The sequence below is a fragment of the Hemibagrus wyckioides genome, linkage group LG20 (assembly GCF_019097595.1).
Source record: "Hemibagrus wyckioides isolate EC202008001 linkage group LG20, SWU_Hwy_1.0, whole genome shotgun sequence".
Classification (NCBI taxonomy): Eukaryota; Metazoa; Chordata; class Actinopteri; order Siluriformes; family Bagridae; genus Hemibagrus; species Hemibagrus wyckioides.
Genome location: NC_080729.1, coordinates 17679487 through 17706919, shown reverse-complemented (window position 1 = coordinate 17706919; position 27433 = coordinate 17679487). Strand labels below are relative to the sequence as shown.

Here is a 27433-nt window from a genome sequence, read left to right as displayed (position 1 = left end):
TTCCCAGTCGCATGTAGCCGTTTCATAAATAAGTGCATCGTCCTTTAAAGGGTACTCAGAGTGGACTTTTTCTTCTTCTCCACTACAATTGTAGTGCACAAGTGTGTGATTTGGATGCAGCTGCAGTAGAGTGTTGAAAACCTGTGCTAGAAGAAAACAACTTTGTAGAGAAGTGTACACACACACACACACACAGTGCTGAGAGATATTCAGACTATATCCTTTAAGATCTTGAAGCTTGTGGACAGAAAAGTGCACAGGTGTATCCTGGGTATAAAACATGAAATTTCTCCTGAAGCTGATCTTACTGTTTCTTCTCTTACTGTTTGTGACTAAAGCAGACTGTAAAAAATACAAATATATGAATAAAAAACAATATCAGAGAGTTAAAGTATCTTAAAAGTAGGTGATTGATATCATGTCAATTAATATTTCTGTTTATTTAACTATTTTTGCATCATTTTAAGATGAAGTTTAAGATGGTTGTCTTCTATTTGCAGAAGAAGCAAAACTAATATTTTAAGATCTTAAATTTGATCTTAAAATGATCCAGAAATAGCCAACTTTATTAATATCAGAAATATTAATTGACTTTGCCAGTATTTAAAAATATTTGTTACTTGCAATTATATTGTTTTTTTGGGTTTTTTTTGCACTGTTGGTCAGTGTTATGTGTTTGTCTATAAGGGTTATTGACTGAAAATTATTTTTATTTTACATTTTCTGAATAATTATACTAAAATAGACATTTTATTTAATAAACAATTAATTGTAAAATAATTTAATTAACTAAATAGTTTTGGTTTAGTTTTATGTATTAAAGTAAATTTTTTATTAAATCATTTTATTTATTTATTTTTCTTATATTTCTGGAATAATTATGCTAAAATAGTCATTAATACAATTTATGTAATAACAAAATTATTATAATAACTAAATTGTAAACTAATCTAATTAACAAACTGTAATTTATTTATTGTTATTTTATGCATCAAAGTTAATTTTTATTAAAGTATTACATTTCTTTGTTTTCTGGAATAATTATACTAAAACAGTCATTAATACAATTGATTTAAGCAAAATTAGTAAATAAATTATAAAAAAAAAAAATAATTATTAATTAACAGAATTTAATACATTGGTTTAATTTTATGTATTAAAGTTAATTTTTATTCAATTATTTTTATTATTGTTACATTTTCTGAATAATTACACAAAAATAGACATTAATATAATATTCATATAATTTCATTAACAAAATTTATCGTGTTTCATTTTATGTATTAAAGTTAATCCTTATTAAAAAAGTCTTATTACATTACATTTTTATTAATGTTGTTTATTAAAATGTATTATTATATTCTGATTTTAATCAAAGTAAGACGGACCAAATCTATAAAACCTCCATGTGTGCGGCGCCTTTGACGTGCCTTTGGTGTTATGACTCAACACTGCACTTGACTTTAATTCACCCTGAGTGGGTTTTTCCCCTCGTTTTGAAGGCTGTTATCATTCACCGCTTTTTTTTTCCAGCCCTCACTCTCCATGATGAATTAAATATATTGATCTCACTACACCCTGCAGTCAGTGCCAGTGGTCCTCTACTCCACCCTAAACTCCTCCCTCTCTCTCTCTCTCTCTCTCTCTCTCTCTCTCTCTCTCTCTCTCTCTCTCTCTCTCGCTTGCTGTTTTCTTCCCTCTGGCCCATTTGCTCATGCTTGGATCAGTAGAGTACATTATTCTGCACAGAGACAGAAAGAGAGTGCTTTCTCTCTCTCTCTCTCTCTCTCTCTCTGTCTCTCTCTCACACACACACACACACACACACAGGGCTCCGCTCTACACTTCCTGCTCCTCAAGTGCGCTCCGACTGGGTCTAAACACACACACACACACACACACACACACCCCTCAACTCCTGAACACGGCTCAGAGTAGCGCAGTAACAGGACATAGGAAAGGAGGAGGAGGAGAAGGAGGAGGAGGACGGAGGATGTTGCCAGCGGTAGCGTCCGGGCCACAGCTGCACTGAAGAGGGGACGCGGGTTCTCCCCTCGTTCTCGTTCTCATTCACACGTCCTCGTCGTCTCTCTTGCTCCGGATTAACTTCACTATGGAGTCTCCGACCAAAGAGATCGAGGAGTTTGAGAGCACTTCGCTGAAGTACCTCCAACCGGACCAGATCGAGAAGATCTGGCTGCGACTCCGGGGACTGTGAGTACTCTTCAACAGGTCTTAGTGTTTGTGTTTGTGTGTGTGTGTGTGTCATAGTGAATGAGACAAATCATTATCAGAGATTTAAAGAAATCTACAGCAGTGTTTTATTACCAGAAAAGGTTCTAAGTTGTTTAGAATGCTCCAGGACCTGTGGAACCATATTAAAGAACCCTCTAATCGATCTAGTCTAATTAATCTAGTTAATGGTTTGCATGTTAATGCTAAAACAGTTTCCTTTCTCAAAGGCTCTTTGAAAGAAAGGAGATCTTCGTGAACACTTTTGCGTAACAAACGTTTCATAGCTTCCTGCGTCGAAAAATTCAGTAATTAAGAAATGCCTCATGACGTAGAACCTTCACAAGAACCAAAACAAAACCAAGAAACATGTCAGATTACGGATTTAATGTCTTTTTTAAATGTACAGATGTGAATATCAGACAGACCAGGATTATGTCGATTGAATCACGACTACAGAGCTACCAGATCCTGTAGAAATAAATCTGGAATTCTGTCACAAACATGGAATTTATCTGGATCATCGTAGGGATCCTTAACCTCCTGGGATTAACCCCGAATGAAATAAAATGACATCACTAACACCCTGCAAATTTCTTTCATCTAAACCGCCGTCACACATAGAAAACCCCGCCTCCCCCCTTTGTGAACCCCGCCCCCTTCAGCCCATCAGCATCCAGGGAGCATCACTTCATTATCTCACCTTCCAAGCCAAAACAAATGGTGTAAAAAAAAAAAACTAAACCCGGCTCCGTCTCGCTCACTTCCCATGACATTTTCTTCCACAGTTACTAATGGTGCGACTTTCCTATGAGATGAGGACCCACACTCGTGAGAAAAAATCCAGTGGTGTGTAAAGATAGATAGAGCTGAGAGAGAGAAGAAAGACAGAACATGTTCTCTCAGATCTCAGCTATTGGGTTGTGTTTTTTGTAGAGTTTGAGACATGAGCGAGACGTTACAGACCAACTCACAGTGACGTATAGAAACACTGCTTTCTGCTGAGGGTCCAGAGATCTTTATCAGCGCCTGGGCTTCAGTTTTGACTCACAGCGCTCTGTTATCTCCGACACTCTGTCTTGCTTTATCTGTTTCCTCTGCGCTGTGTGCTAATGAGCATGTAAAATACCAGGTGTGTGTGTGAGTCTGGGGGCTCATGGGAAAAAAAAAAAGAAATTAAAAGTCTTCTGGTTTTAATGGTTTCATGTATGAGAGGATCATCGTGATGAGCGCCAACACGGAGAGGTTTATTCAGCTTAAAAACCACAGCAGTAGCGATTATGGCTGCAATTAGTAATGAAAATTTAATTTTATTTATCAGTCCATTCAGGATTTCGCAAGGCTTTTTTGGGGGATTATTGATGCCAAAACTGAAGGCAAAAAATTGCAAAATATAACATAGCAGAGTTGGTTTAATAATAAACATCCTTTATTTATTTATTTATTTATTTATTTATTTATTTATTTATTTATTTATTTTTACATTACATATTTAAATATTTTTTAACATTAATTTTTTACATTATGTAGTAGGAGGCAGTAGTTGCTAGGAGTTTTCCTGTGATTATTGGCCAAAAAAAATAGATTTTGCATTTTTTTTAACCTTTACAAGTTAAAAAAGCTGAAGTTTTATTCATTCATTCATTCATTTAAATTTTGCTTCTTTTTTTTTTACTCAAATCGGTAAAATTGCAAGCACAGGATTCTTCTTTTAACCTCCTACCAGAGAAGACACACATGTAATAATGTTATAATCTTTATAACAGCAGTATTCATGCCTCACACAACCGAATAGAAGCGTCTCGGTCCAAACCTACGCCAATTTAAAAAAAAATTCCAAGCTCCTCCAAATATCGTAGCGTTTGCTTGAATTTGCGTTAATTTCTACGATTGATAAAATTGCCGAATCCTGGAGGGACTGAGTAATAAATCATTTGCGGTAGGTTTTATCCTGCTTCCTGTTGTAGAACAGCTACGAAACAAGTCAGATTTGTAACAACCATTATAAACAGCCTCTTTTTTAATATTTTTCAAATGAATTAGACAAAATTCAGCTTGTTTTGTCAGCGAGAAAATGCAAAACATAACCGTCTCCATCCCGAGGACTTTCACGTGATGGAAAAAGTACCGTAAAAGTTCCAGGTTAATGTTGATTAATTAATTTAGTTAAATTAATTTAATTAATTTAATTTTAATTTAAATTTTAAAAATAAAAAGAGAAAGTCTTCTCCAACACATCCCAGAGATTCTCAATGGGGTCAAGGTCTGGACTCTGTGGTGGCCAATCCATGTGTAAAAATGATGTCTCATGCTCCCTGAAGAACTCTTTCACAATTTGAGCCTAATTTGTCATCTTGGAATATGCCCGTGCCATCAGGGAAAAAAAAATCCATTGATGGAATAACCTGGTCATTCAGTATATTCAGGTAGTCAGCTGACCTCATTCTTTGGGCATATGATGTTGCTGAACCTAGACCTGACCAACTGCAGCAACCCCAGATCTATTGGCTTAGTTCAATCCATGTGGTGACTTGTGTTTTGGAAGTTTCTATGCAAGTCGTTATATATACACTATATTGCCAAAAGTATTCGCTCACCCATCCAAATAATCAGAATCAGGTGTTCCAATCACTTCCATGGCCACAGGTGTATAAAATCAAGCACCTAGGCATGCAGACTGTTTTTACAAACATTTGTGAAAGAATGGGTCGCTCTCAGGAGCTCAGTGAATTCCAGCGTGGAACTGTGATAGGATGCCACCTGTGCAACAAATCCAGTCGTGAAATTTCCTCGCTCCTAAATATTCCACAGTCAACTGTCAGCTGTATTATAAGAACGTGGAAGTGTTTGGGAACGACAGCAACTCAGCCACGAAGTGGTAGGCCACGTAAACTGACGGAGCGGGGTCAGCGGATGCTGAGGCGCATAGTGCGAAGAGGTCGCCAACTTTCTGCAGAGTCAATCGCTACAGACCTCCAAACTTCATGTGGCCTTCAGATTAGCTCAAGAACAGTGCGCAGAGAGCTTCATGGAATGGGTTTCCATGGCCGAGCAGCTGCATCCAAGCCATACATCACCAAGTGCAATGCAAAGCGTCGGATGCAGTGGTGTAAAGCACGCCGCCACTGGACTCTAGAGCAGTGGAGACGCGTTCTCTGGAGTGACGAATCGCGCTTCTCCATCTGGCAATCTGATGGACGAGTCTGGGTTTGGCGGTTGCCAGGAGAACGGTACTTGTCTGACTGCATTGTGCCAAGTGTAAAGTTTGGTGGAGGGGGGATTATGGTGTGGGGTTGTTTTTCAGGAGCTGGGCTTGGCCTCTTAGTTCCAGTGAAAGGAACTCTGAATGCTTCAGCATACCAAGACATTTTGGACAATTCCATGCTCCCAACTTTGTGGGAACAGTTTGGAGCTGGCCCCTTCCTCTTCCAACATGACTGTGCACCAGTGACCAAAGCAAGGTCCATAAAGACATGGATGACAGAGTCTGGTGTGGATGAACTTGACTGGCCTGCACAGAGTCCTGACCTCAACCCAATAGAACACCTTTGGGATGAATTAGAGCGGAGACTGAGAGCCAGGCCTTCTCGTCCAACATCAGTGTGTGACCTCACAAATGCGCTTCTGGAAGAATGGTCAAAAATTCCCATAAACACACTCCTAAACCTTGTGGACAGCCTTCCCAGAAGAGTTGAAGCTGTTATACAGACAGACAGAGCAAAAGTGAGAGAGAGAGAGAGAGAGAGAGAGACCGGCACACAGAGAGAGAGGGAGAGAGAAAGACAGACAAACAGAGAGAGAGACAGACAGACAGAAACAGAGACAGACAGATAGAGAGACAGACATACAGAGAGCGAGAGAGGGAGACAAACAGAGAGTCAGTGAGAGAGACATTGACAGAGTGAGAGAGAGAGAGAGACAGATAGAATGAGAGAGAGACAGACATAGAGAGAGAGACAGACAGACAGACACAGAGAGAGAAACAGAGAGAGAGAAAGACAGATATATAAAGACAGACAGAGAGAGAGACAGACAGACAGACACAGGAAAAGAGAGAGAGAGAGAGAGACAGACACAGAGAGAGCGAGAGAGACAGAGAAAGAGAGAAACACAGAGAGAGAGAGAGAGAGAGAGAGACAGAGACAGAGAAAGAGAGAGACAGACACAGAGAGAGAAACAGAGAGAGAGAGACAGACACAGAGAGAAACACACAGAGAGAGAGCGAGAGACAGAGAAAGAGAGAAACAGAGAGAAAGAGACAGAGAAAGAGAGACAGACAGAGAGAATCACAAAGACAGAGTGAAACAAAGAGAGAGAGAGAGAGAGAGTGCAGTCGTTCATTACGCAGCAATCTCAGTCCCCTCAGATGCATTGGGCTGATGACAGAGCTGACGTGAATGAAGAGTGCAGTGTTGTGTTCCACTCGTGCTTCACCTAAATGCTCTGCTCTTATTGTATCATTAAAGAGGCTTATGGGAAGAGTGTTCCTGCTACTCAGCGTGATCGAACGCTACAGCAGTGCAGTGTCAAAAAGGCTTAATCAGGCGGTTAAGGACAGCTAGCAGTCCAGCTTTAAAAGTCAAACCTACTGAAAGCATTGATTAAAAAACAAAAAGAAAAGACTAGAAGCTACAAATACCATCAGAAAGGTTTGGCTAACTTTAGCGGTGATTAGCATCAGAGTGGTGTTTCTGTATAATTATGTTCATGATTATTTAGAATACACATTGTATAAAATAAAATATACACTTGTTAAATTGATTCCATATGTTTCTGTCTTGCTACAGGAGGAAGTATAAGAAGACGTCACAGAGGTAAGGCAGACCGGAGCAGCCGAGGGACGAGAGACAGGGATTTTTCCTCTCGCCTGCTGGAATTCTTATTCATTTATTTGTCTTTCATTTTTATTTTGAGCCATGTGTGACTCGATTGCTCGATCTGGGCAGTGATGATGAAATAAAATCTTTCTGACCATTACATTTCCCTCTGGCTTAAAAGGTTCACCTAATTTCTTATTGACATGATGAATATTGACACCAAGTTCACTTGATAAGATGTTTCACAAAACATTTCACGTCGTGTTTTTGCGGTCTATTCTGACATTTTTATCCAACGATAATGTTGAGTCGCTCTGGAGTGTGAGACACTGAGGGAACTAAAGAGGAAGATTCTAGTGCTTGCAACGTCACCATTCTGAGTAATTTTAAGTAAAAATTGGCACAAAATTGAGCATTTTTGACCACAACAATCACAAATTGTCTCTTCAGGGATTAAAAACAAACAAATTTGCTATCTACCATAATCCCTGGAGTAGCACACCTGCCGTAATACCTGCAGTAAATCATGCACAAACTAACCTGCTCTCTCAAATATAAATACTGTAATCATTCGTGTGTAAATGTTCAAATATAAAACATGTTGTATATGTCTACAGATACATCTATGAGACACGCTTCATATGGTTCAGGTTGGTTCCAGCTTCTGAGGATGCTTCAGATTGGTTCTAGCTGGTCAGGATGGTTCAGGTTGATTCTAGCTGGTCACGATGGTTCAGGTTGATTCTAGCTGGTCAGGATGGTTCAGGTTGATTCTAGCTGGTCAGGATGGTTCAGGTTGATTCTAGCCGGTCAGGGTGTTTCAGGATATTTCTAGTTGGTGAGAATGGTTCAGGTTGGTTATAGCTGGACAGGATAGTTCAGGTTGGGTCTAGCTTGTGAGGACGTTTCATATTGGCTCTAGCTGGTCAGGATGATTTAGGTTGGTTATAGCTAGACAGGACGGTCAGGTTGGCTCTAGCTGGTCAGGATGGTTCAGGTGAATTCTAGCTGGTGAAAATGGTTCAGGTTGGTTCTAGCCGAACAGGATGGTACTGGTTGGCTCTAGCTGGTCAGGGTGTTCAAATATAAATGTCACAGATACATCTATGAGACATGTTTCATATAGAGTTTGTGAGCAGATTATTTCTTCTGATTCAGTGTAGTGTCTCCACCCGCCTTTGACATGAACTTAGCGATCCCCTTTCACCTGGCTCTCTGAAGATAAAAGCAAGGCTTGTGCTTTTGTTCATGTGGTTCTGATGGGCAACGAAATGGATTAGCACTTAGTGTCGTTGTGTGACCCTGCTACAAGCATGCCAGAGTGGATGAGGATCTGTGTCTGATTAGTGCTCTGTAGGTATCTGTATTAGTATTCGGATTCAAACCTAAAGTGGGCATGGCCTTATCGGTAATTGGTTATTTTCGTGTGCATCTGCTTGCTAGATTTTTGCAAAATACCGTAAACAAAGCTGCTAGCTTAATGTGGACTAATGGAAACTCAATTTAAAAGGCTGTTTTGTTCACCTCTCTCAACCAGACGACCCCTGGGAATCTTTTTTAGATTCCTTTGTTGCAATATTGCACAACAGATCAGACCTATCAGGTTCAGTGGTAGAGAAGGGATACTAATCGCATCCCATATGTTCTGGATGTGTCATGCTGTTTTAAAGGGACATCTGTTGGGAACAAATATGTGGTGGTTGTTGCCAAGAGCTCCACTATTGTTGATAGGAAGGAGAGAGAGAGAGAGAGAGAGAGAGAGAGAGGAAAAGAAATGCAGTGTGTAGACAGCAGTGAGGGAGAAAGGAAGAGGGGCAGGCCTGAGCTAATATTAGAGAACAGGAGTGGGTTTAATTGGTCAGGCTGCAGGGGGCGGGCTCAGTGGAGAGCTCTCTCTGCTGACTTCCTGTGTCGCTCGCCTATGATGGACAGCTCAATGGGGCTCTGGGTAATTATGGCAGCCTAATTGGCTGCAGAGAATTCAGGGACTGTGTTATTACTGACACGATGTAACAAGACAAATACAGTATGTGTGTACGAGTAGATGCGACACGTGCACACAAGGATGGGAGGGAGAGGGAGAAGGACGATGGAGGAAGATCTGAAGGATGACTGTGAGGTTGAGATCAATGAAATATGGGCTACGATAAAGTAAATTTAAGAAATGACATTCCTCAGAGATGCTGAGCAAGCTGAGGTCAGAATCCCAGCTGTTGTCTCACGTTTGATAAACGACTAAAGAACGTTCCGGAACAATCTCTCGGTCCATTTCCTCACACCGCTGTCAGCTGCAGGAAAGAAAATAACGCCTCGGTATAACTAGCCTTTCACTGTAATTGCTTGGTAGTCGTCTTCTCCCAATGTTCGGCCACTTTCATATACATCTAAATTATCAGATGAAGGTTATGGATGTAGCTTGTCACCAGCCTCAAATGTTAATTTCTGTTGGCTTTGGACCATTCCAGGCTGGTCAGAAGGGTTCTAGCCCATCGAGCTGGTCAGATCTGATGGTTTTAAAGGGGTTTTGGGTTCTTTCTGGGCAGATTCTAGATGGTCACGATGGTTCAGGTTGCTACTAGCTGTTCAGATTCATTCTGGCTGGCTGAGCTTGGTCTTGCTGGTCAAAGCTGATGGTTATAGAATGGTGTTGGACCCTTTCATCCTGGTTCTACCTGCTTGTGAAGATGTTTCAGGTTGATTCTAGGATGGTTGAGGTTGGCCCCAGCTAGCCAGGATGGTTCTGGTTGATTCTAACAGGTCAGGATGGTTTAGGTTGGTTCCAGCTGTTCAGGATAGTTTAGGTTGGTTCTAGCTTATGAGGATGGTTCAGGTTGGTTTTAGCCGGTCAGGACAGTTCAGGTTGGCTCTAGCTGGTCATGATAGATCAGGTGCTAATGCAGCATCATAGGGCAGCATTAGCAACACACTCAGAGGAAAGCATTACTTAGCCTCTACAACTTACATGAACTTACAGATGCCTGTGACTGTTTAGTGTTGTTCTGTATTGATTGACAGGCAGAGAGAGTATGTCCCACCCATTCAGAGGAAACCTGGCCAGTTCCTGGCCATGGTTGGTTGTGATATGATTGGAATTTAAACTTTCAGCTAATCAATGAAAGTAATGATAAATTGACCAAAAAAAGTGTGGGAAGTTTTGATGTGTTGTTCTTTACTACATAGGACATTGTTACTGCTTTGCTCTGGAATTACTTTTCAGACTTGTAACTATTGACATTTGTACTAATTTGAAATCTGGTCTTTCCCATGATAAAAGTCATCCAGCTTTTCTAAGGCTTTATAGTTTGGCAAATGTGCTAGTCAGTAATTCGCAAAGAGGCTGTGTCAGGCTTGGGGGCGTGCAGTAATCATCCTTCCCGAATCCCGGCTGAAGTTTGATGAGGCGAGACCTGCGAAAGTAGAAACTCTCTACTGCTAAATTGAGTGAAAAATGGCTGTGCTGATCTTTTCCCTGCACAGCTGGCGGCAGTAGCTATAAGTGCTCCATTAACGTGTCCAAATTGGAGCCTGTACAACGTTCAGGTGCAGGACATGCTGTCCACCCGCAAACACACCTGGACATCGTTCTCCTATTGAATAAACAAGGCTCTAGAGATTATACAAGCCTGTGCAGTGACTAGCGGAGATCTCACAGCTGCATGCAAATAAGTCATACATGCAATCAAGGGTTAGGGATATTACACACACTCACACACTTGTATACACTTTACATAATCAAGTGACGCTCTTCTTGTTGGTCGATGCTAATAGGGCTAATTGAAGGGGTGGCAGTAAGTTAATGGGAACGAGAGAGAGAGTGAGATAAAGGGAAGCTGGCGGCAAGTCAAACATAATCGAAGTAAAAAACACACAAGGAAAACTGTACTTGTGAGGTTTCAAGTGAAGTACGTTAATAACAGAAAAACGAGCCAGAAGGCAGTCAAGCCAGAGGAAACATGCTGATTAGGCAGTCTGATGTGGCCTCTGAGGTGCTCTGCTGTCGCAAACTAATCCCAAGTGCGCTCGCTGACGCAGATTGCTGTGGAATTCGGGGCCTCATCCACACCTAAGGTTTTCAGAAATTTGGTAAAAGCAAACACGCAGCCGCTTTTCTTTTCTGTTCATGATTAATCATCTGTCGACATGCGGCTACAGCTGGCTCGAGGCACGGCGTTCTGGGTGCAGCTCGCCAAACGTAATTGTCAGCGTGAGGAAGTCTTGATTACTCAGTGCGAACCACAATACACCTCATTCAGCTTCGCTACTAAATGTTTCCACACAGTCCGGGCAGCAGGGGTACTTACTTTAACTCGCTTTAACACATCCAGACTAGCATAAAAAAACAACAACACACGCTTATGTAACGTTGAACGTCTTAACTGCAGTGCTGTAACCGAATAGCATAACATATAAAGCAAACTGTTTGCTCATGTCGTTCAATTTCTGTTTAGGTCTAAAGCCTGTTTTTGTTTACATCTAAAGCCTGTTTTTGTTTAAGACTAAATCTTGTTTTTGTTTACATCTGTCATTGTTTAGATCTAAATCCTGATTTTGTTTATGTCTAAAGCCTGTTTTTGTTTACATCCATCATTGTTTACATTTAAATCCTGTTTTTGTTTATGTCTAAAGCCTCTTTTTGTTTAAGTCTAATTCCAGTATTTGTTTATGTCTATAGCCTATTTTTGTTTACATCTAAAGCCTGTTTTCATTTAAGTCTAAATCCTGCTTTTGTTTACACCCATCATCGTTTACATTTAAATCCTTGTTTTCGTTCATGTCTAAAGCCTCCTTTTGTTTTGTCTAAATCCTGTATTTGTTTATGTCTAAAGCCTATTTTTGTTTAAGTCTAAATCCTGTTTTTGTTTACATCCATCATTGTTCACATCTAAATCCTGTTTTCAGTTATGTCTAAAGTCTATTTTCGTTTACGTCTAAAGTCTCTTTTTGTTCAAGCCTAAATCCTGCATATGTTTAGGTCTAAAGCCTATCTCCAAAGTCTGTTTTTGTTTACATCCATCATTGTTTACATCTAAAGCCTGTTTTCATTTAAGTCTAAATCCTGCTTTTGTTTACACCCATCATCGTTTACATTTAAATCCTTGTTTTCGTTCATGTCTAAAGCCTCTTTTTGTTTTGTCTAAATCCTGTATTTGTTTATGTCTAAAGCCTATTTTTGTTTAAGTCTAAATCCTGTTTTTGTTTACATCCATCATTGTTCACATCTAAATCCTGTTTTCAGTTATGTCTAAAGTCTATTTTCGTTTACGTCTAAAGTCTCTTTTTGTTCAAGCCTAAATCCTGTATATGTTTAGGTCTAAAGCCTATCTCCAAAGTCTGTTTTTGTTTACATCCATCATTGTTTACATCTAAATCCTGGTTTTGTTTAGGTCTAAAGCCTATTTTCGTTCATGCCTAAAGCTTGTTTTTCTTTACATTCTCCATTCTTATTGGTCAGTTGTTGACAGTCCTGCAGGAAGCAATGCTTATATGTTTTCGTTTCGATAGCTAAACTTCAGTGGTAGCTGCTTTTTGATTTTAATTGTGCGTAATCATTGATATGGATATAAAGTTTAATGTTTAGCGGTTTTTGGAAGGAGTCTCCAGTGTCAGTGATTTGTAACAGTCAACCGTAAAGCTGCAGCTTTAGGCAGTAGGTTATTTCTTTGTTTGTTTGTTTTGCAGATAAGCATCCGCATTTGAGTGAATTTTTCATTGGGAAAATAATCCCTTCCCCCAAACTGCAATTCCTATCTCTGCCTGAATGTCCTTGTGAAATCCTGGATGTACATTCTGCCAAAAGCAATTGCAGATGAATACGGTGGAAAACTTTCCCTCTGGCCCCTGACAGGTTTTTAACGTCTTTTGCTAAATCACGCACATTTTCTCTGTGTGATCTTTTGTCCTTTTCCATACTTCCACATTCTCCTCTCTTTTCTTTTTCTTCCCTTCTTTTCCCCTTCTGAACCTGATCATTAGCGAGGGTAATTGCCCAGTTCAAATGAACCCCTCATCCAGTCTAAATTACATTCCTCTTCTATCTCCTAGCTCCTATCCTCTCTCTTGCTTTTCGGCTTCCCAGTAAGCCAGGTGTTCCCAGCTGTTTTGCGGGTGCAGGTGTGTGAACGCCCCCTCATTGATGCCGCGCGTCTCTGATTAGCTGCTAATTCCTGCTGTCATGACTGTGTGAGATATTTCACTCAGGGTGAGAGGATTTGCGAAAGAAGAGTGTGTTACACAGTACAGTGATTTTTTAAAAAAAATTTTATTACTTCATGGTTACCACAGTGATGTTGAGAACTTTATTCTGATTGGTCTGGATTGTTGATTGTTGATTAGTTTCCTATAACAGCAACTTTGATAGTAGTTCAGACTGCAGGACAACTCCACATAATAAAATATTAACAATAAACTGATCATTGTTGATATAATACAACACAATTAACTAAACCTCACCAGAAAAGCTTCTGATATTCAGAAAGATAGCTATATTCAGGATGAATAGCAGAAAGATATTCAGTTGAACCTCTGTATTTGAATTTAATTCCTTCTGGAGGCGAGTTCTTAAGGTGAAAATTTGTATTGCGAAATGAATTTTCCCATAATAAATAATGTAAAAGCAGATAATCCGGTCCAGCCACCCAAAAATATGACCAATTTTACCTATATGAAGCGTATGTAAACTGTATGGCTGCTTACAAAGAACTGACCCAAGCCAAGCATTCCTTGTCCGGGCTCCTCACAGAAAGTCGTGCCACCAAGCTTGGGCTAAAAATAGAACAGACCGCCCATGCCACCAATCGGTCAACAAAAAAACGCCCGGAAAGTCAGGTAGCTTTGAATGCATGCCAAAGGCAACATGGGTATCGTGGGTCAAAACAGCTTTCGCTGACTGTGAAAAAAAATGTAAAATTTGTAAACTTGCTTCGGTTGGCTTCGCTCGGCTTTCCACTGACGCAAAAAAGTTTTGAATGGCTTCTGGACGTACGTGCAACTTAGCTGCCGTTCAGTTCGGTTCGTTCATATGCCGAAAATACTTTGTATGCCGATGCAAATTTCTTGCAAAATTTCAATTCTTATGACAAAAATTCGTAAGAGAGGGCATTGCCGAGGTTGCACTGTATAGAGATTTCATCTTAGCAAGCTTAGCTAAAAATCTAGCAAGACAAAAACACTACAGTTAACTTAAGTAAGTTATTCCTCTAGCATTGAAATCCATTAAATTGAAACCTTTACATATATAGTCACAACCCAGTGCACTAGGAGAAAATTGCTAATGTAACATATAAGCTGGCTAACATAGCTAACTTTTCTTTCAGCATTGATAGGCAAAACAAGCTAACATCAGCAAATTTGTAACTTTTATAGTGAAGCTTTTCCACAAAGAAAGGTATTGTTTGAGGCAAAATAATTATAGTCAGTAATTAAAGTAATATTCTTTGGGGAAGATGTTTAAAAGTCACAGATTTTTTAAGACGGGAAAAAGGGAGCGCATGTCAAGCCGATCTAGGTTTTATTTATGCTAATCTCTTTAGAATTGCTATAAATTGGAAAAGAATTTCTAATGGATTATTTTACCCAAAGACAATGCTACCATAGTGAACAACAAATGAAATCAATTAGCAAGACCTGCAGCTGGATCTCATCTATACAAAGCTAATCAGCCCTGCTTGTTCTTTTTTGTTTCGACGTTCAGAATTTTCATCAGTTTTCATTTCCAGACAATTCCCTTCAGTGTTATAAATAGAGTTTTGTGATAAGATCTCGAAAACAGATGCAGCCAATTAGGGCCCCTCTCTGTTTGATTATTTCCGATCTTGATTGGTTTGTTTTTCATCAATATCCCTGTCGAAGAAAAAAAAAACTCAGTGTTGAAAAAAAGATGGTCAGTGTTGGTGGTTTTAAGGTTGTTTTAGCAGGTCAGAGGGGTTCCAGTTGGTCTGGATGGTTCAGGTTGGTTCTAGTTGGTCAGGATGGTTTAGATTGGTTCTAACTGGTCAACTCTGAAGATTATATTTTGGGTTTGGATAGTTTCATGCTGGTTCTAGCTGGTTCAGTTGGTTCTAGCTCATCAAGCCTGTACTAGCTGGTCAGATCTGATAGTTTCAGAAGGGTTTTAGATCCTTTTAGCCTGCTTCTCACTGGTCATAATGGTTCTAGCTGGTCAAACCGGATGATTACAGTATGTATCTGGTTCATGCTGGTCATGATGGTTCAGGCTGGTTCTAGTTGGTCAACCCTGATGGTTGTAGTATGGTTTTAGACCATTTCAGTCTGGTTCTAGCTGGACAGATTGGTTCTAGCTGTTCAAAATGGTTCAGGTTGATTTTAGCTGGTCAAACCTTATGTGATTATATTATGGTTTTGGACCCTTTCGGTCTGGTTCTATCTTGACAGATTTGTTCTAGCTGGTCAGGATTCTGGTCAGCTGGCTGGTTCTAGTTGGTCAGATTCATACATATAAGTATGTTCTAGGTCGTCAAATCAGTATTGGATACGTTCAACCTGGCACTAGTGGACAGATTGGTTCTAGCTGCTCAGGATGGTTCAGGTTGGTCAAATCATGGTTGTAGTATGGTTTTGGACACTTTTAGCTGTTTCTAGCTGGGCAGAATGGTTCAGGTTGGTTTTAGTTAGTCGGTTCCATTCTGGTTGGCCATGCTGGTTCTAGATGGTCAAATCTGATGGTAATACTGGGAACATGATTTGGACTTTTTCAGGGAGGTTCTAGGTGGTCGGACTGGTTCTAGCTGGTCAATCTTGCTCGTCAGATTTAACAGGGATTATTTATGGTGCATCTGTTACTGCAGAGATCTTTCACAAGGCTGTATGTAAGAGCAATCTTCTTCTTCTTCTGTAAAAGGATGATTTTTTCATCTATTTGAATGAAGACCTAATATGGATTTTGTCATGTGCCTTCTGGAAACCAGCCCTGGAAGAAAAACACTCCTTGCAATGCTGCTCTGGTGATTAGTGACACAATTCAATCTGTAATGTAATCATAACCCCTCACTCCAAAGTGCTCTTTATCCAGCTGGCAGTAGCCCAGCGCTTGGATTTATACCAGCCATCAGTCTCTCGTTCCATCACAGCCGGCTCTCCTATCGCTCTGCTGTGTCTCCTGAGGTTAATGATGCTAAAAAGTGGACATTCATACAGGTTTCGTGTGGCACATCTGACCATGACCAATCCTTCAGACCCTGGATGTGTCACGATCTAGAGCTACGCCAGGGTGCAGCCTGAATGGATTTGATTATCACACACTCTGAGTATCATTTCATATTCCTTTTTATTTAGGTGAATCACATGAGAGGAGTTAGAGGAGCTTGCAAAAATAATGCAGATAACAATCCATTCCATTGGATTAATCACAATTTATCTTCCTACAAAAAGAGTCTTGATTAGACCCATCTTGTTTCATTTTCATTTCAAATTCTCTTTCATTAGATGCTCACCCTGGCTTGAAATAATATTTGCCTGGCAGAGACCTGCAGATATTTGTAATTTCCTTCACCTCCCTTTGGTGACGTGTGCTTGCTTGTTGGCCAAAAGACACACCAATAATTTTGAAAAGCTTTGGGGAACTTGGGGAGGGAAGAATATTTTCTTTTCATCTAACACTACAGTAGGTTTTATGCAGTACTTTTGATGCTCCAGAGCTTCAAGATTCTGCTTTGTTGTCACACAGATCATCTACAAGCTATGCAGCTATCTTGCTAATGTTAGAAGCTGCTACAGACCCTGCACAATGTTAGCTAACTAACACATTTAACATGTTTAATATTAGCCAGAGGACCTACAAGCTAATCATTTTGAATATAACTACCAACTGTATCAGCTAAAGAAACTACAAGCCAATCTTCTTGAATAAAGAAGAATAAGCTTGATAATAATGTTGCAGCTAGCTAATACAGTTTACTATCCACAGAACATATAATGCAGTTTATTAGCCAGACAACCTACAACCTAATCATCCTGAATATAGCTAACAAATGAGATGTTGTTAATTAGCTAAAGAACATACAAGCAAATCTTCTTGAATAAAGCTAGCTAATAACATACTGTGCAGTTTATTAGCTAAAGAACCTACAAGCTAATCTTCTGGAATAAATCTACCTAATAACAAATTGTGCTATATTACTAACCAGGGATTCTACAAGCTAATCTTCTTGAATATAGCTAGCTAGTAACATTGTGAAGTTTATAAACCTCAAATCTTCATGATGATATCTAATTTCCATATCTACTATAAATTTTATTAGCTGGAGAATTTACTGTATCCAGCTGCTAGCTCCTGGCAGCTAGAAAGCTAAACACTTGCCTGAAATACAAAGTGCTATGAGCTTTTATTCAGATTTTCTAATACAGCTTTTTCTCTAATAGAGTTTAAACAGTAGATAGTGCATGCTGTGTGAAGTGTGCCCTGCAGTAAGTGCTTTAGACCTTGTGATAAGACTTTTCGAAAGGAAAAACCCATACTCATCATTACAGGGCTTAATTAATTGTGTTTAATCGAGCTCTAGTGGAAATTCTGCATCAGATGAGAACCACTGTCCAAAAAATGTCAAGGATTGACCATTAATGCATATCAGTGTGGGGATAATGGCTTGGAGTGAGCATTGTGTAGCGGTCCACAGCGACCTAACCATTGTGAAGGTCATAGTAAAGAGCTTATATGAGAAGCGCTCCGCTCTGCTAGTAGAAAGGTTGTGTAAAATTCATGGCCATGTCTGTGAAAAATCCGACACATTATGCTTTATGATTTGAGGTTTGTTATCCTATAGTGTTCTGTTGCGTGTTACTTCTTCAGTCATTGTCTATGTAGTCTATAAATAAATTCCAAGCCTTGTTTTCCTAGTCCTGTTTACTTCCTGGTTTGGACCTTTGGACTGTTTTTGTTGTTTACTGATTATAGATCGATTCCACATAGTCAGCCAGTCAAGTTCCTCCACACCAAACTCACTCATCCATGTCTTTATGGACCTTGCTTTGTGCACTGGTGTGCAGTCATGTTGGAACAGGAAGGGGTCATCCCCAAACTATTCCCAGAAAGTTGGGAGCATGAAATTGTCCAAAATGTCTTGGTATGCTGAAGCATTAAGAGTTCCTTTTACTGGAACTAAGGGGCTGAGCCCAACCCCTGAATTTAATGATTTGGAGGGGTGTCCCAAAACTTTTGGCAATATCGTGTCCCTATGTTTTGACCCTCACAAGCGACACTGAAACTTTCCACAGTGCATACACACTCCTGTCCTGCTATATTTGCCCACGTTACATACACTTTTTCACAAATAGCTACAAGACTGTCAGCTAGCTAGAAGATGGTCAAGAATGTTGGCTACTGAACTTAAAAAATGGCTAGTCTCTTTATTTTGCTAGTAAACAATTCCTGCAGGCAAAAATAAAAAAGATTGATATGACTGTTAGCTAGCAAAAGGCTTGTAATCTACCTACAAGACTGTTAGCTAGCTACAAGATAGTCATTTCAGTGAATTAACCCAGCTTATATCATATATCTAATGTTAGTTAAGTGAAAAACTGAATGACAAACATTCCAGGGCGTGTTATAAAGGTATTTGTGATTGTTTTTGTATTCACACAGAAGACACACCAGTGCTACACACCATCTTGTGACCATCCATTTTGGTCTAAGGGTAAAAAACAGGAAGTTCTGAGTTGTAGCTAATCGATATTAGAGCCAGGTGTCTTGGAAATCAGCTCTGCCGCATGGTAGATCTCCAGGAGCATGTCTGGCTTTGTCACAGAGCCCTCCTGTTAACTTCCTGTTTTCCTCACTCCTACCAGGACACTAGTCGATGCCAAGCGTGTGATGAATGGACGTTTCTGGTGTAGTCTCGCCAAGTTACTTTAGAAGAACAAACTTGCATGGAAAGTGGAGAGAGATGTGCTGTAAGTTATCTGGCTTTAGTGCTAACAGATTCCAGCTACATAACCGTTTGAACCAGATTTATCTAGTTCTAACCTAGTTAATGTAGACTGGTTAAAATGAGGTGGTGGAATGAAAGCCTACTGGGAAATATTTGGACTGTTTCACAAAGTGATGGTCTGGTGATTACATCATTCAGGCTCTTCTGCTGGTTTGTTTGTCTTGTAAACGATCGAGTTGTCTGTCATTAGGTTCAGATTCTTTCAGTGTGTGCAGGAGATCTCAGCTGGATTACACAGCTCTGTTCTATCTATCTATCTATCTATCTATCTATCTATCTATCTATCTAGATAGATAGATAGATAGATAGATAGATAGATAGATAGATAGATAGAACAGAGCTATCACATCAATTTGAGCTCCATTTCATCCGATGAAATTTAATGACAAACAGAAAGACAGACAGACAGATAGATAGATCAGAACTATCTATCTATCTATCTATCTATCTATCTATCTATCTATCTATCTATCTATCTATCTATCTATCTATCTATCTATCTATGTCTGTCATTAAGTTTCATCAGATGAAATGGAGCTCAGATTGATGTGAAATCTCTGTTCAAAGTGTCTATCTATCTATCTATCTATCTATCTATCTATCTATCTGTCTGTCTGTCTGTCTGTCTGTCTGTCTGTCTGTCTGTCTGTCTGTTTACAAGACCTGTTTATCAGCAGTTAACAGATTTCCAAAGACATGAAGGTATAAGAGGTGTGTGTGTGTGTGTCAGTGTGTCATTGTTGCTGGACACAGTAGTTCAGTGATTTGTAGTAATCAGAGTGTAGTTTGATGTATGTCACAGACGTCGCAGGAAATAATCTAACAGGCACAGTAGGGCATTGTGTGAGTGCAGCTGCATCGCTTAGAGCAATTAAAACGACCTGATGCTGTGTCTCTGAGTGTGTGTGTGTGTGTGTATGTGTATGTGTGCACCGGTCTGATTGAGGTGGCTTCAGATGTTTTCATTTTGTGGTGTGATATGCAGATTTGCTGACCTTTCAAAAAAACCAAAATAGCTTTTGTCGGCTCGGAGAAAGCGGACGCGACAAACTGACCTTTTCTTCCGAAGAAATGCAGAACCGCAGGAAATTGGCACCAGATGCTTAAATATTGACCTGGGAAGAATTTGCTCTTTTGTGTTTTAGGGCGAATTGTTCATGCTAGTCTACAAACAAATGCTAATCATTAGGGAAACGTATAAGAAGAAATTGCGCGGAGCGGAAATATTATTACAGAATGGTACAGCATGACTGGAAAAAAGGGGGGGGCAATCATGCTAGACGTGTCACACATAAAGCAACGTATCTTCTAATGGCATCTCTAACTCTATATTCCCCTCATCCCCCAACACACACACACACACACACACACACACACAGGACTCCTCAGTAATAATCCTCCTCCCTATGCTTTCATACATCCATACAACTTTCCCATCTGTCTCTCATTCTTCCCTGGAATCCCTGGACTTCTTTAATCTTGTCTTCTTGCGTAACCCAGCAGGACAGATTACACTCCAGTCCCAAGCTTCCTCATAACGCTTCTAGGTCTGTGTGGTGTTTATATGCACATATTAATCTAAATGAATTCTTTCCAATCACGATAATGGTATTTGATGCATTCATGCAGGGAGAAAGTGTATTTATTTATTAACATTTATCATGAAAATGAAAAGCTAATCAGTTCTTAGCTGAGTTTCCAATCATCTCTTGGCAAGAAGAAAACTTTTACATCAAATCCTTACTAGCTAAGCGTGAGAGGAGAGCTCTTACTCTGTATGCACTCTGTAAACAAAACTGACTGAATGAATCAGCAAAATTTCCTCCTGACTTTTTGGTGGCTACAAGGTTGTAATCTACCTACAAGATTGTTAGCTACCGGCAAGACTGCTACAATGCTACTGTAGCTACCACACTGTTACTCCCTTTATTTTTGCTAGTAAACATTTAATTACACAATGAACAGTTAATTACAAAGTAAACAACAGACAAAAATAAGAAAATAGATATGACCGTTAGCTGTCTTAAAGCCTGTTATCAAGCTACAAGACTGTTAGCTAGCTACAAGACTGTTAGCTATCAACAACACTGTTAGCTACTGTAGCTACAAAACTGTTAGTCATTTTTCTTTTGCTAGTGAACAGTTTCTGACAATCTGCAGACAAAAATAAGAAAATAGATACTGTTAGGTGGCTAAAAGCTTGTAAGCTACCCACAAGACTGTTATCTAGCTACAAGATTGTTAGCTTCCTACAAGACAGCTACCAAACTGTTAGACCCTTCATTTTTGCTAGTAAACATTTAATTAAACAACAGAAAAAAATAAGATAATAGATAAAACTAGCTAGCTACAAGATTGTTAGCTAGCTACAAGACTGATAGCTACTGTAGCTACCACTCTGTTAGTCCCTATTTTTGCTAGTGAACAATTTCCAATTACAATCTGCAGACAAAAATAAGAACATAGATATGACTGTTAGGTGGTTTACAGTTCGTAAGTTACCTACAAGACTGTTAGCTTCCTACAAGACCGTTAGCTAGCTATAAGACTGTTAGCTACTGTAGCTAAAACTGTTAGTCCCTTTATCTTTGCTAGTGAATTGTTTCTGGCAATCTGCATACAAAGCTAAGATAATAGATATGACTGTTAGCTAGCTAATAGACTGTTACCTAGCTAAAAGACTGTTACTTAGCTAGAAGACTGTTATTTAGCTAAAAGACTGTTATCTAGCTAGAAGACTGTTACCTAGTTACAAGATTGTTAGTACCCTACAAGCCTGTTAGCTACTATAGCTATAAGACTGTTAGTCCCTTTTTTTGCTAGTGAACTGTTTCAGGCAATCTGCAGACAAAAATCTGAAAATAGACATGAACGTTAACTCATTACAAGCTTAGCTAGCAACAAGCTAGCTATGACATCAATCCCTCTTATAATTCTAAGCTAATATGGTTGGAGTAACAGTTTTCTTTCCCATTTTGCTTAAATCTTTCTGGTCTGGTCTTGTAAAAAGGATACACAATGTCTTACCAAAACAAAATGATAGATGACAAAACACACACACACAGGCACACACAAACCCACACACACACACACACGCACCCACACGGCCCATTAACTAGCTATAAATTTGGTTCAATAAACTAATTGGCACTCAAACTGCGAGGAAAACAGGATTACAACAGCTAGCACGGAAGTTCACGGAAGCACGGCCACCTAGCAAACATCGCTAATGATGTGTAAACTTAGTTCCAAGCGCTATTTTTTCTCTATTCGTTTCTTTTTATCTTTCCTCCACATGCCCCATGTTACTAATTAGTGCTTGCGCAAGTGGAAGGTAAATCAATTAATGGCCGATGAAATAAAGTAGAAATAAAGCGAAGCCCAGCCGAGGGAGAGCGGGAGGCACAGACATGGCAAATGTCACCATGTTGTTTTGCTACATAATTAGGGAGTTAATGGAAACCCTAATGAACGTGACGGCGTCCTCCTCGACATTGGAGCGGAGACTCGGCGAGGGGGCGGAGTGGCGCTTGATCGAACAGGAGAGGCACGGCACGGCACCGATTAATGAATGATTACAACTTATGAAAAATGCAACACAAACTTATTCATATCAATGCTTTTGTATGTAGGCAACTTTTGTGTTCATGTAAAACGAGTCAATCAAGTGTGTTGCTGCCGCTGCCGATGCTAATTATACATAATTATTATTGATTGCGTTTGATGTGGCATGACCAGCTGTTCTCGACTGGAAAAGTCATTTCGGTTCTAGCATCCAAATGCTGCTGGGTTGGAGTCAATAATCAGTCGCATCAGAAGGCTTGTGACCTTAACGCAAAGGTTGCCAAACTTCAAGGTTTTACTATTCAGGAAACTGCAACCTGAATGAAACACTGACACTGCGACATCGGAACAAGACTGCTCGATGCAGATACAGGTCAAGAGCTTTCAGTTAAACACAACAAAATGCAATTAAAAGTGTTTGGAGCTGGTAGTAACTTAAATAACCAGAAAAAATGCACCTCAAATTGCACAGCACCTGAGTCCTGAGTTCTGAGTCCTGAGTCCTGGGCCACAACAGAAGAATCATGATTCCTGGTCAAGGTCATATTTACGAGTTAATTGCACATGAACGCCATCATAAAGTCGTAATTACATGTGGGATTTTCTTTAAGCTCAGACTTTCTGGTTCAGGGGCGTGTCATTCTGAAAACATGGTGGAATCAGTGGATGTAGAATCAGTAGATTGTCAATGGAGTGTATTTGTTGAAATTTACTCGCCTCGCAAGCTGATTTCAGGCTTTAAATATTTCTTTTAATGTATAAAATGAATAATATATCATATTAAACAAGCTAATTGCCTGTACAAAAATGTATTATTATTATTATTATTATTATTATTTATTATTATTATTATTAATATTATTATTATTGTCTTCTGTATATTTTTGTATATGTTTATAACACATTATATAATTTTTATTAATAATTTTGAATCACTTTGCCTTGATATTATATACATATTTTTTAGCTGCTATGCCTTTGCTGCTGTAATTCCTTAGAGCTCTGCTGTGGGACAAATACAGGATTATCTTATCTAATTTTATCTTATCTTATCTTATCTTATCTTATCTTATCTTATCTTATCTTATCTTATCTTATCTTATCTTATCTTATCTTATCTTATCTTATCTTATCTTAAAAGATGCTAGCATTGTACAATTGAGCTAAAAACGTCCATCTTGCTCCAGACAAATTGACCTGACATTGTAATTTACGACTTCCCAACCCGTCAATACGAACTTCCCAGGATTCCACTCCTATTAGCCAGGAAGAGGGATCTATGATGAAGTTCAATGCGACACTCTGAGATGCTTTTCTGCTCAGCATGTTTATACAGAACGGTTATCTGAATGACAGACAGCTGGTTTGATGGTCTTCTGATCACGTCGTTTTTAACCGTGCGCTCGTTTCTGCATCTCTGCACTTGTGTGTTGTAGAAATGTCAAGCATCGTGATGTTCTGAAACCCACAGGGATTTGATCCTGCCAGTTTGACGGGATAACAGGCTGCCGATCCATCAAAGCCATGACTCCTGCTGTCTGACTTCAGACGGTTCGTAGCCAGTGTTTATCGGATCATTGCGTGGTCATTCGAAAGCCTCAGGGTCAGTGCAGTCTTCAGCTCATGATGACATTATTGATGTAAAGATGCTCTTTAGTGAAGACGTAATGAGTAACTGGATCCTGACCAAACCATAATGGACTGTAATGGCCAGTGCTGGAATATAAAAAAGATATAAAGCAGGGATTTAAACTTTAATGAGAGAATCATTGGTCTGAAATATATTCAGCTGTGATTACTGGTATCCTCCATCTTTTTTCTTGTTGGATAATTCCTGTCAGGCCAAAAAAATATCATTTGCTCTTGTTTTAGTTGTGTCCATGTTCAGCAATGAATGTCTTTGTCTTTCATGTCTCACTCCACAGTGGTGGTTAATATGAAGCTCATATGAAAGCAGATACTCATGACTTGAAGAATTTGTAGTGTTTCATAAGTATCTCTGTTTTTATCTAAGCTACTTGGGGCGATATATTCACAAAAAGGTTTAAATAAAACAAAAAACAGTTTGTTGAACCCATTTCTGATCACTGAGATGCTGCGAGTGCTTGTTCATCGAAAAAGCAGCTCAAATTTGATCTCCAACCAGTTAAATTTTATGTAAGGTTATCCAACAGAGGGAAAAACACACTGGAGTTCCCGACTCATTTAATATCAGACTTAAGGCCAGTTTTTATACTGAGCGAAAATGTCTGAGAAGATGATTTCCATTCCTCCAGTGTACTGGAAAAGAAGAGTTAATGGTAAAGACTAAACTTTTCTGTCCTGAAGACTTTCCCATGGAGGAAAACCTCCTGCATTAGCACTCAAGGCTCCTTCTATACACATTTCTTTGCAGAAAGCTTTACCACATCAATGATTCGACAGCATGTATTGTTTTTTTTATTATAAATCTAGGACTAAGATAAGATAAGATAAGATAAAACTTTATTGATCCCACAGTGGGGAAACTCAATTGTCACAGCAGTTCAACAGTCAATGTGCAGGTTTTTAACCTAAAGATAGAAAGAAGGAGAATTAAAAAGACAGATAGTAAAAGAAAAGAAATTATGTAAAAAATTATAAAAGAAAGTAAATAAATAAAAAATATTGCACAATACAAATAATAATAAACTAAATAACAATACAAATAGTAAAAGTAAAAAGTAAGATTATAAAAAATTATAAAATATAAAATTATAAAATTTTAAAATATTGCACATTGGAACATCACTGGATTATATAGAATATCCTTCATCAATCCCTGTTGTTCCTATAGAAACAAGAGCCTACAGTATTAAAACGACGGCATTACTATGAACCTGCGATTAAATTCACAAGTGGTTGGTTATTACTGTCCGAGCTGCTGTTAAAAATCTAATCGTCTAATCTCCATTCTGAGTAGTTTTCCCTTTACCTACAGAATTCCTGATGATCTCCAGGGTCCCACTATTGCACAGTAACACAGGTGGCTATAAGAGTGTAATATCTCTGAAAAAATAAGAAGGTGTTGCGTTGCGTTTCGCTCCTCATCTTCCACGCCGAAGCTGAGGTTTGAGATTTGTGTAATCTGTGTGTGGTGATTGCCGTTCTGACCCCAGGTTAATGCCGTGGCAGGATTTCAGATCAGTGTTTCCCAGACCTGCTCCTGGTACACGTTATATTCTACTCTTGTGCACTAATACGCCTCATGAAAGCTTTACTCACAACCTGAGCTCTGCGTTTGAGATGGATGTGGTGGTATTAGTGCATTTCCAGTGGGGCAAACGGGTTAGGGATTAGCTTTAAGGGTTAATGTTGGATTTGTATTCCAAGCAGATAGCATACTTTGAAACTGAGGTAAGACAATACGATGATGTCACAGTTTACGTTCCTTTTACTTTCACTTGAGTTAAACATTCACGTTACAATTTTAACGAAAATTCAAAATTAAATGTTAAATTAAATGCTAACATCGTTAACGCATCGTTACAATACACTCCATTCATTTTTCGTACTTATTTTTTTGACATAACATATAAATGTTGTTAAGTATACGACCTGACAGTCGTCCTATATATCTTCCTATAACAGTGAGTTTTATTTATCTTATTAAAACGTTAACAAAAGTCATACTTTTCATTCGTTTATAATTACATATAGTTTTTTGTTTCCGTGAAGCAAGTTCCTTTAAGTTGTTGTTATGGAAACGTAGAACAAGTGCATTAATACAGCAAAAACCAGTGGTTCAAATTCTATCCTGTTGTTATAGAGAAATAAAACCATCTGGCCAATCAGAATGGCGAATTCGTTAGGACAGTGGTTACAGAGTCAATTGAGAAAATTGTGGAGAATTTTTGGAGACTTTCTTTTTAATTACAGTTTATTCGTTATTGTGATAGAATACTATCAGTGAGATCAAGAGGAAGGTGTACAAGACAGTGGTGAGACCGGCCATGCTGTATGGTTTAGAGACAGTGTCACTGAGGAAGAGACAGGAGTCAGAGCTGAAGATGTTGAGGTTCTCTTTGGGAGTGACATGTTTGGACAGGATTAGGAACGAGTACATCAGAGGGACGGCTCATGTTGGACGTTTGGGGGACAAAGTTAGGGAGGCCAGATTAAGATGGTTTGGACATGTCCAGAGGAGGGAGAGTGAGTATATTGGTAGGTGAATGTTGGACATGGAGCTGCCAGGCAGGAGGCAAAGAGGAAGGCCAAAGAGGAGGTATATGGATGTAATAAATGAGGATATGAAGCTAGTGGGTGCAAGTGTTGAGGATGCAGAAGATAGGGAAAGGTGGAGAGAAATGATTTGCTGTAGTGACCCCTGAAGGGAAAAGCCGAAAGAAAAAGAAGAAGACTGTTTATTCGCTATAATTGCTGCACACTTAACTTACAGCAAACCAACTCACACTTCCAATCCACTCCTCAACACCACACCACTCACACCATAGCTCTAAATCTTCCCTTCTGGAAAACTCCAACCTCTTCAGCTCTGTTTCCAAGCCTCTCATTCACCCTGATCAAAATTCATCCTGAGCTTCATTACTAGAGAAGAAACCCTTTCCTTTCCCAACACGGACTTCAGCATAAATATCCCATGAGATGCCTAATATCAACAGCGGCCCTGCGTTGTGACGACGGATTTATGGTCCCCCCCGACTACTCCTGCGCTGTGAAGCTAATTTCTCCCGCTTCACCTCCCACCATAAAGGCTTTGTGCTGCATGAATCACGTTTACACTGACAGCACCGAGCTCGTAAATCAAACCTGGATATCACTCTTGCCTTTAGTCTGAATAACGCATCTCTTACTCGTCTCTCCCCGGTTGAGATTTTGATCTTCGGGTTCCTGCTCCCT

General features: G+C 39.3%; 1 protein-coding gene across 3 annotated transcripts in view; it reads left to right on the top strand.

Moving 5' to 3' along the window:
* The window catches only part of pde1cb (phosphodiesterase 1C, calmodulin-dependent b), a 118117-nt gene that overhangs the window by 46529 nt on the left and 44155 nt on the right, over positions 1–27433 (top strand). Inside the window, exons 1-2 of one of the 3 annotated variants that reach the window (XM_058418522.1) lie at positions 1732–2214; positions 7020–7046. The exons of the other annotated variants lie outside the window; for them this stretch is intronic. Coding sequence (XP_058274505.1) covers positions 2114–2214; positions 7020–7046 — 128 coding nt within the window. The 5' untranslated portion in view covers positions 1732–2113. Of the gene's footprint in view, positions 1–1731; positions 2215–7019; positions 7047–27433 lie in introns of those variants that run through there. 3 annotated transcript variants of the gene reach the window in all.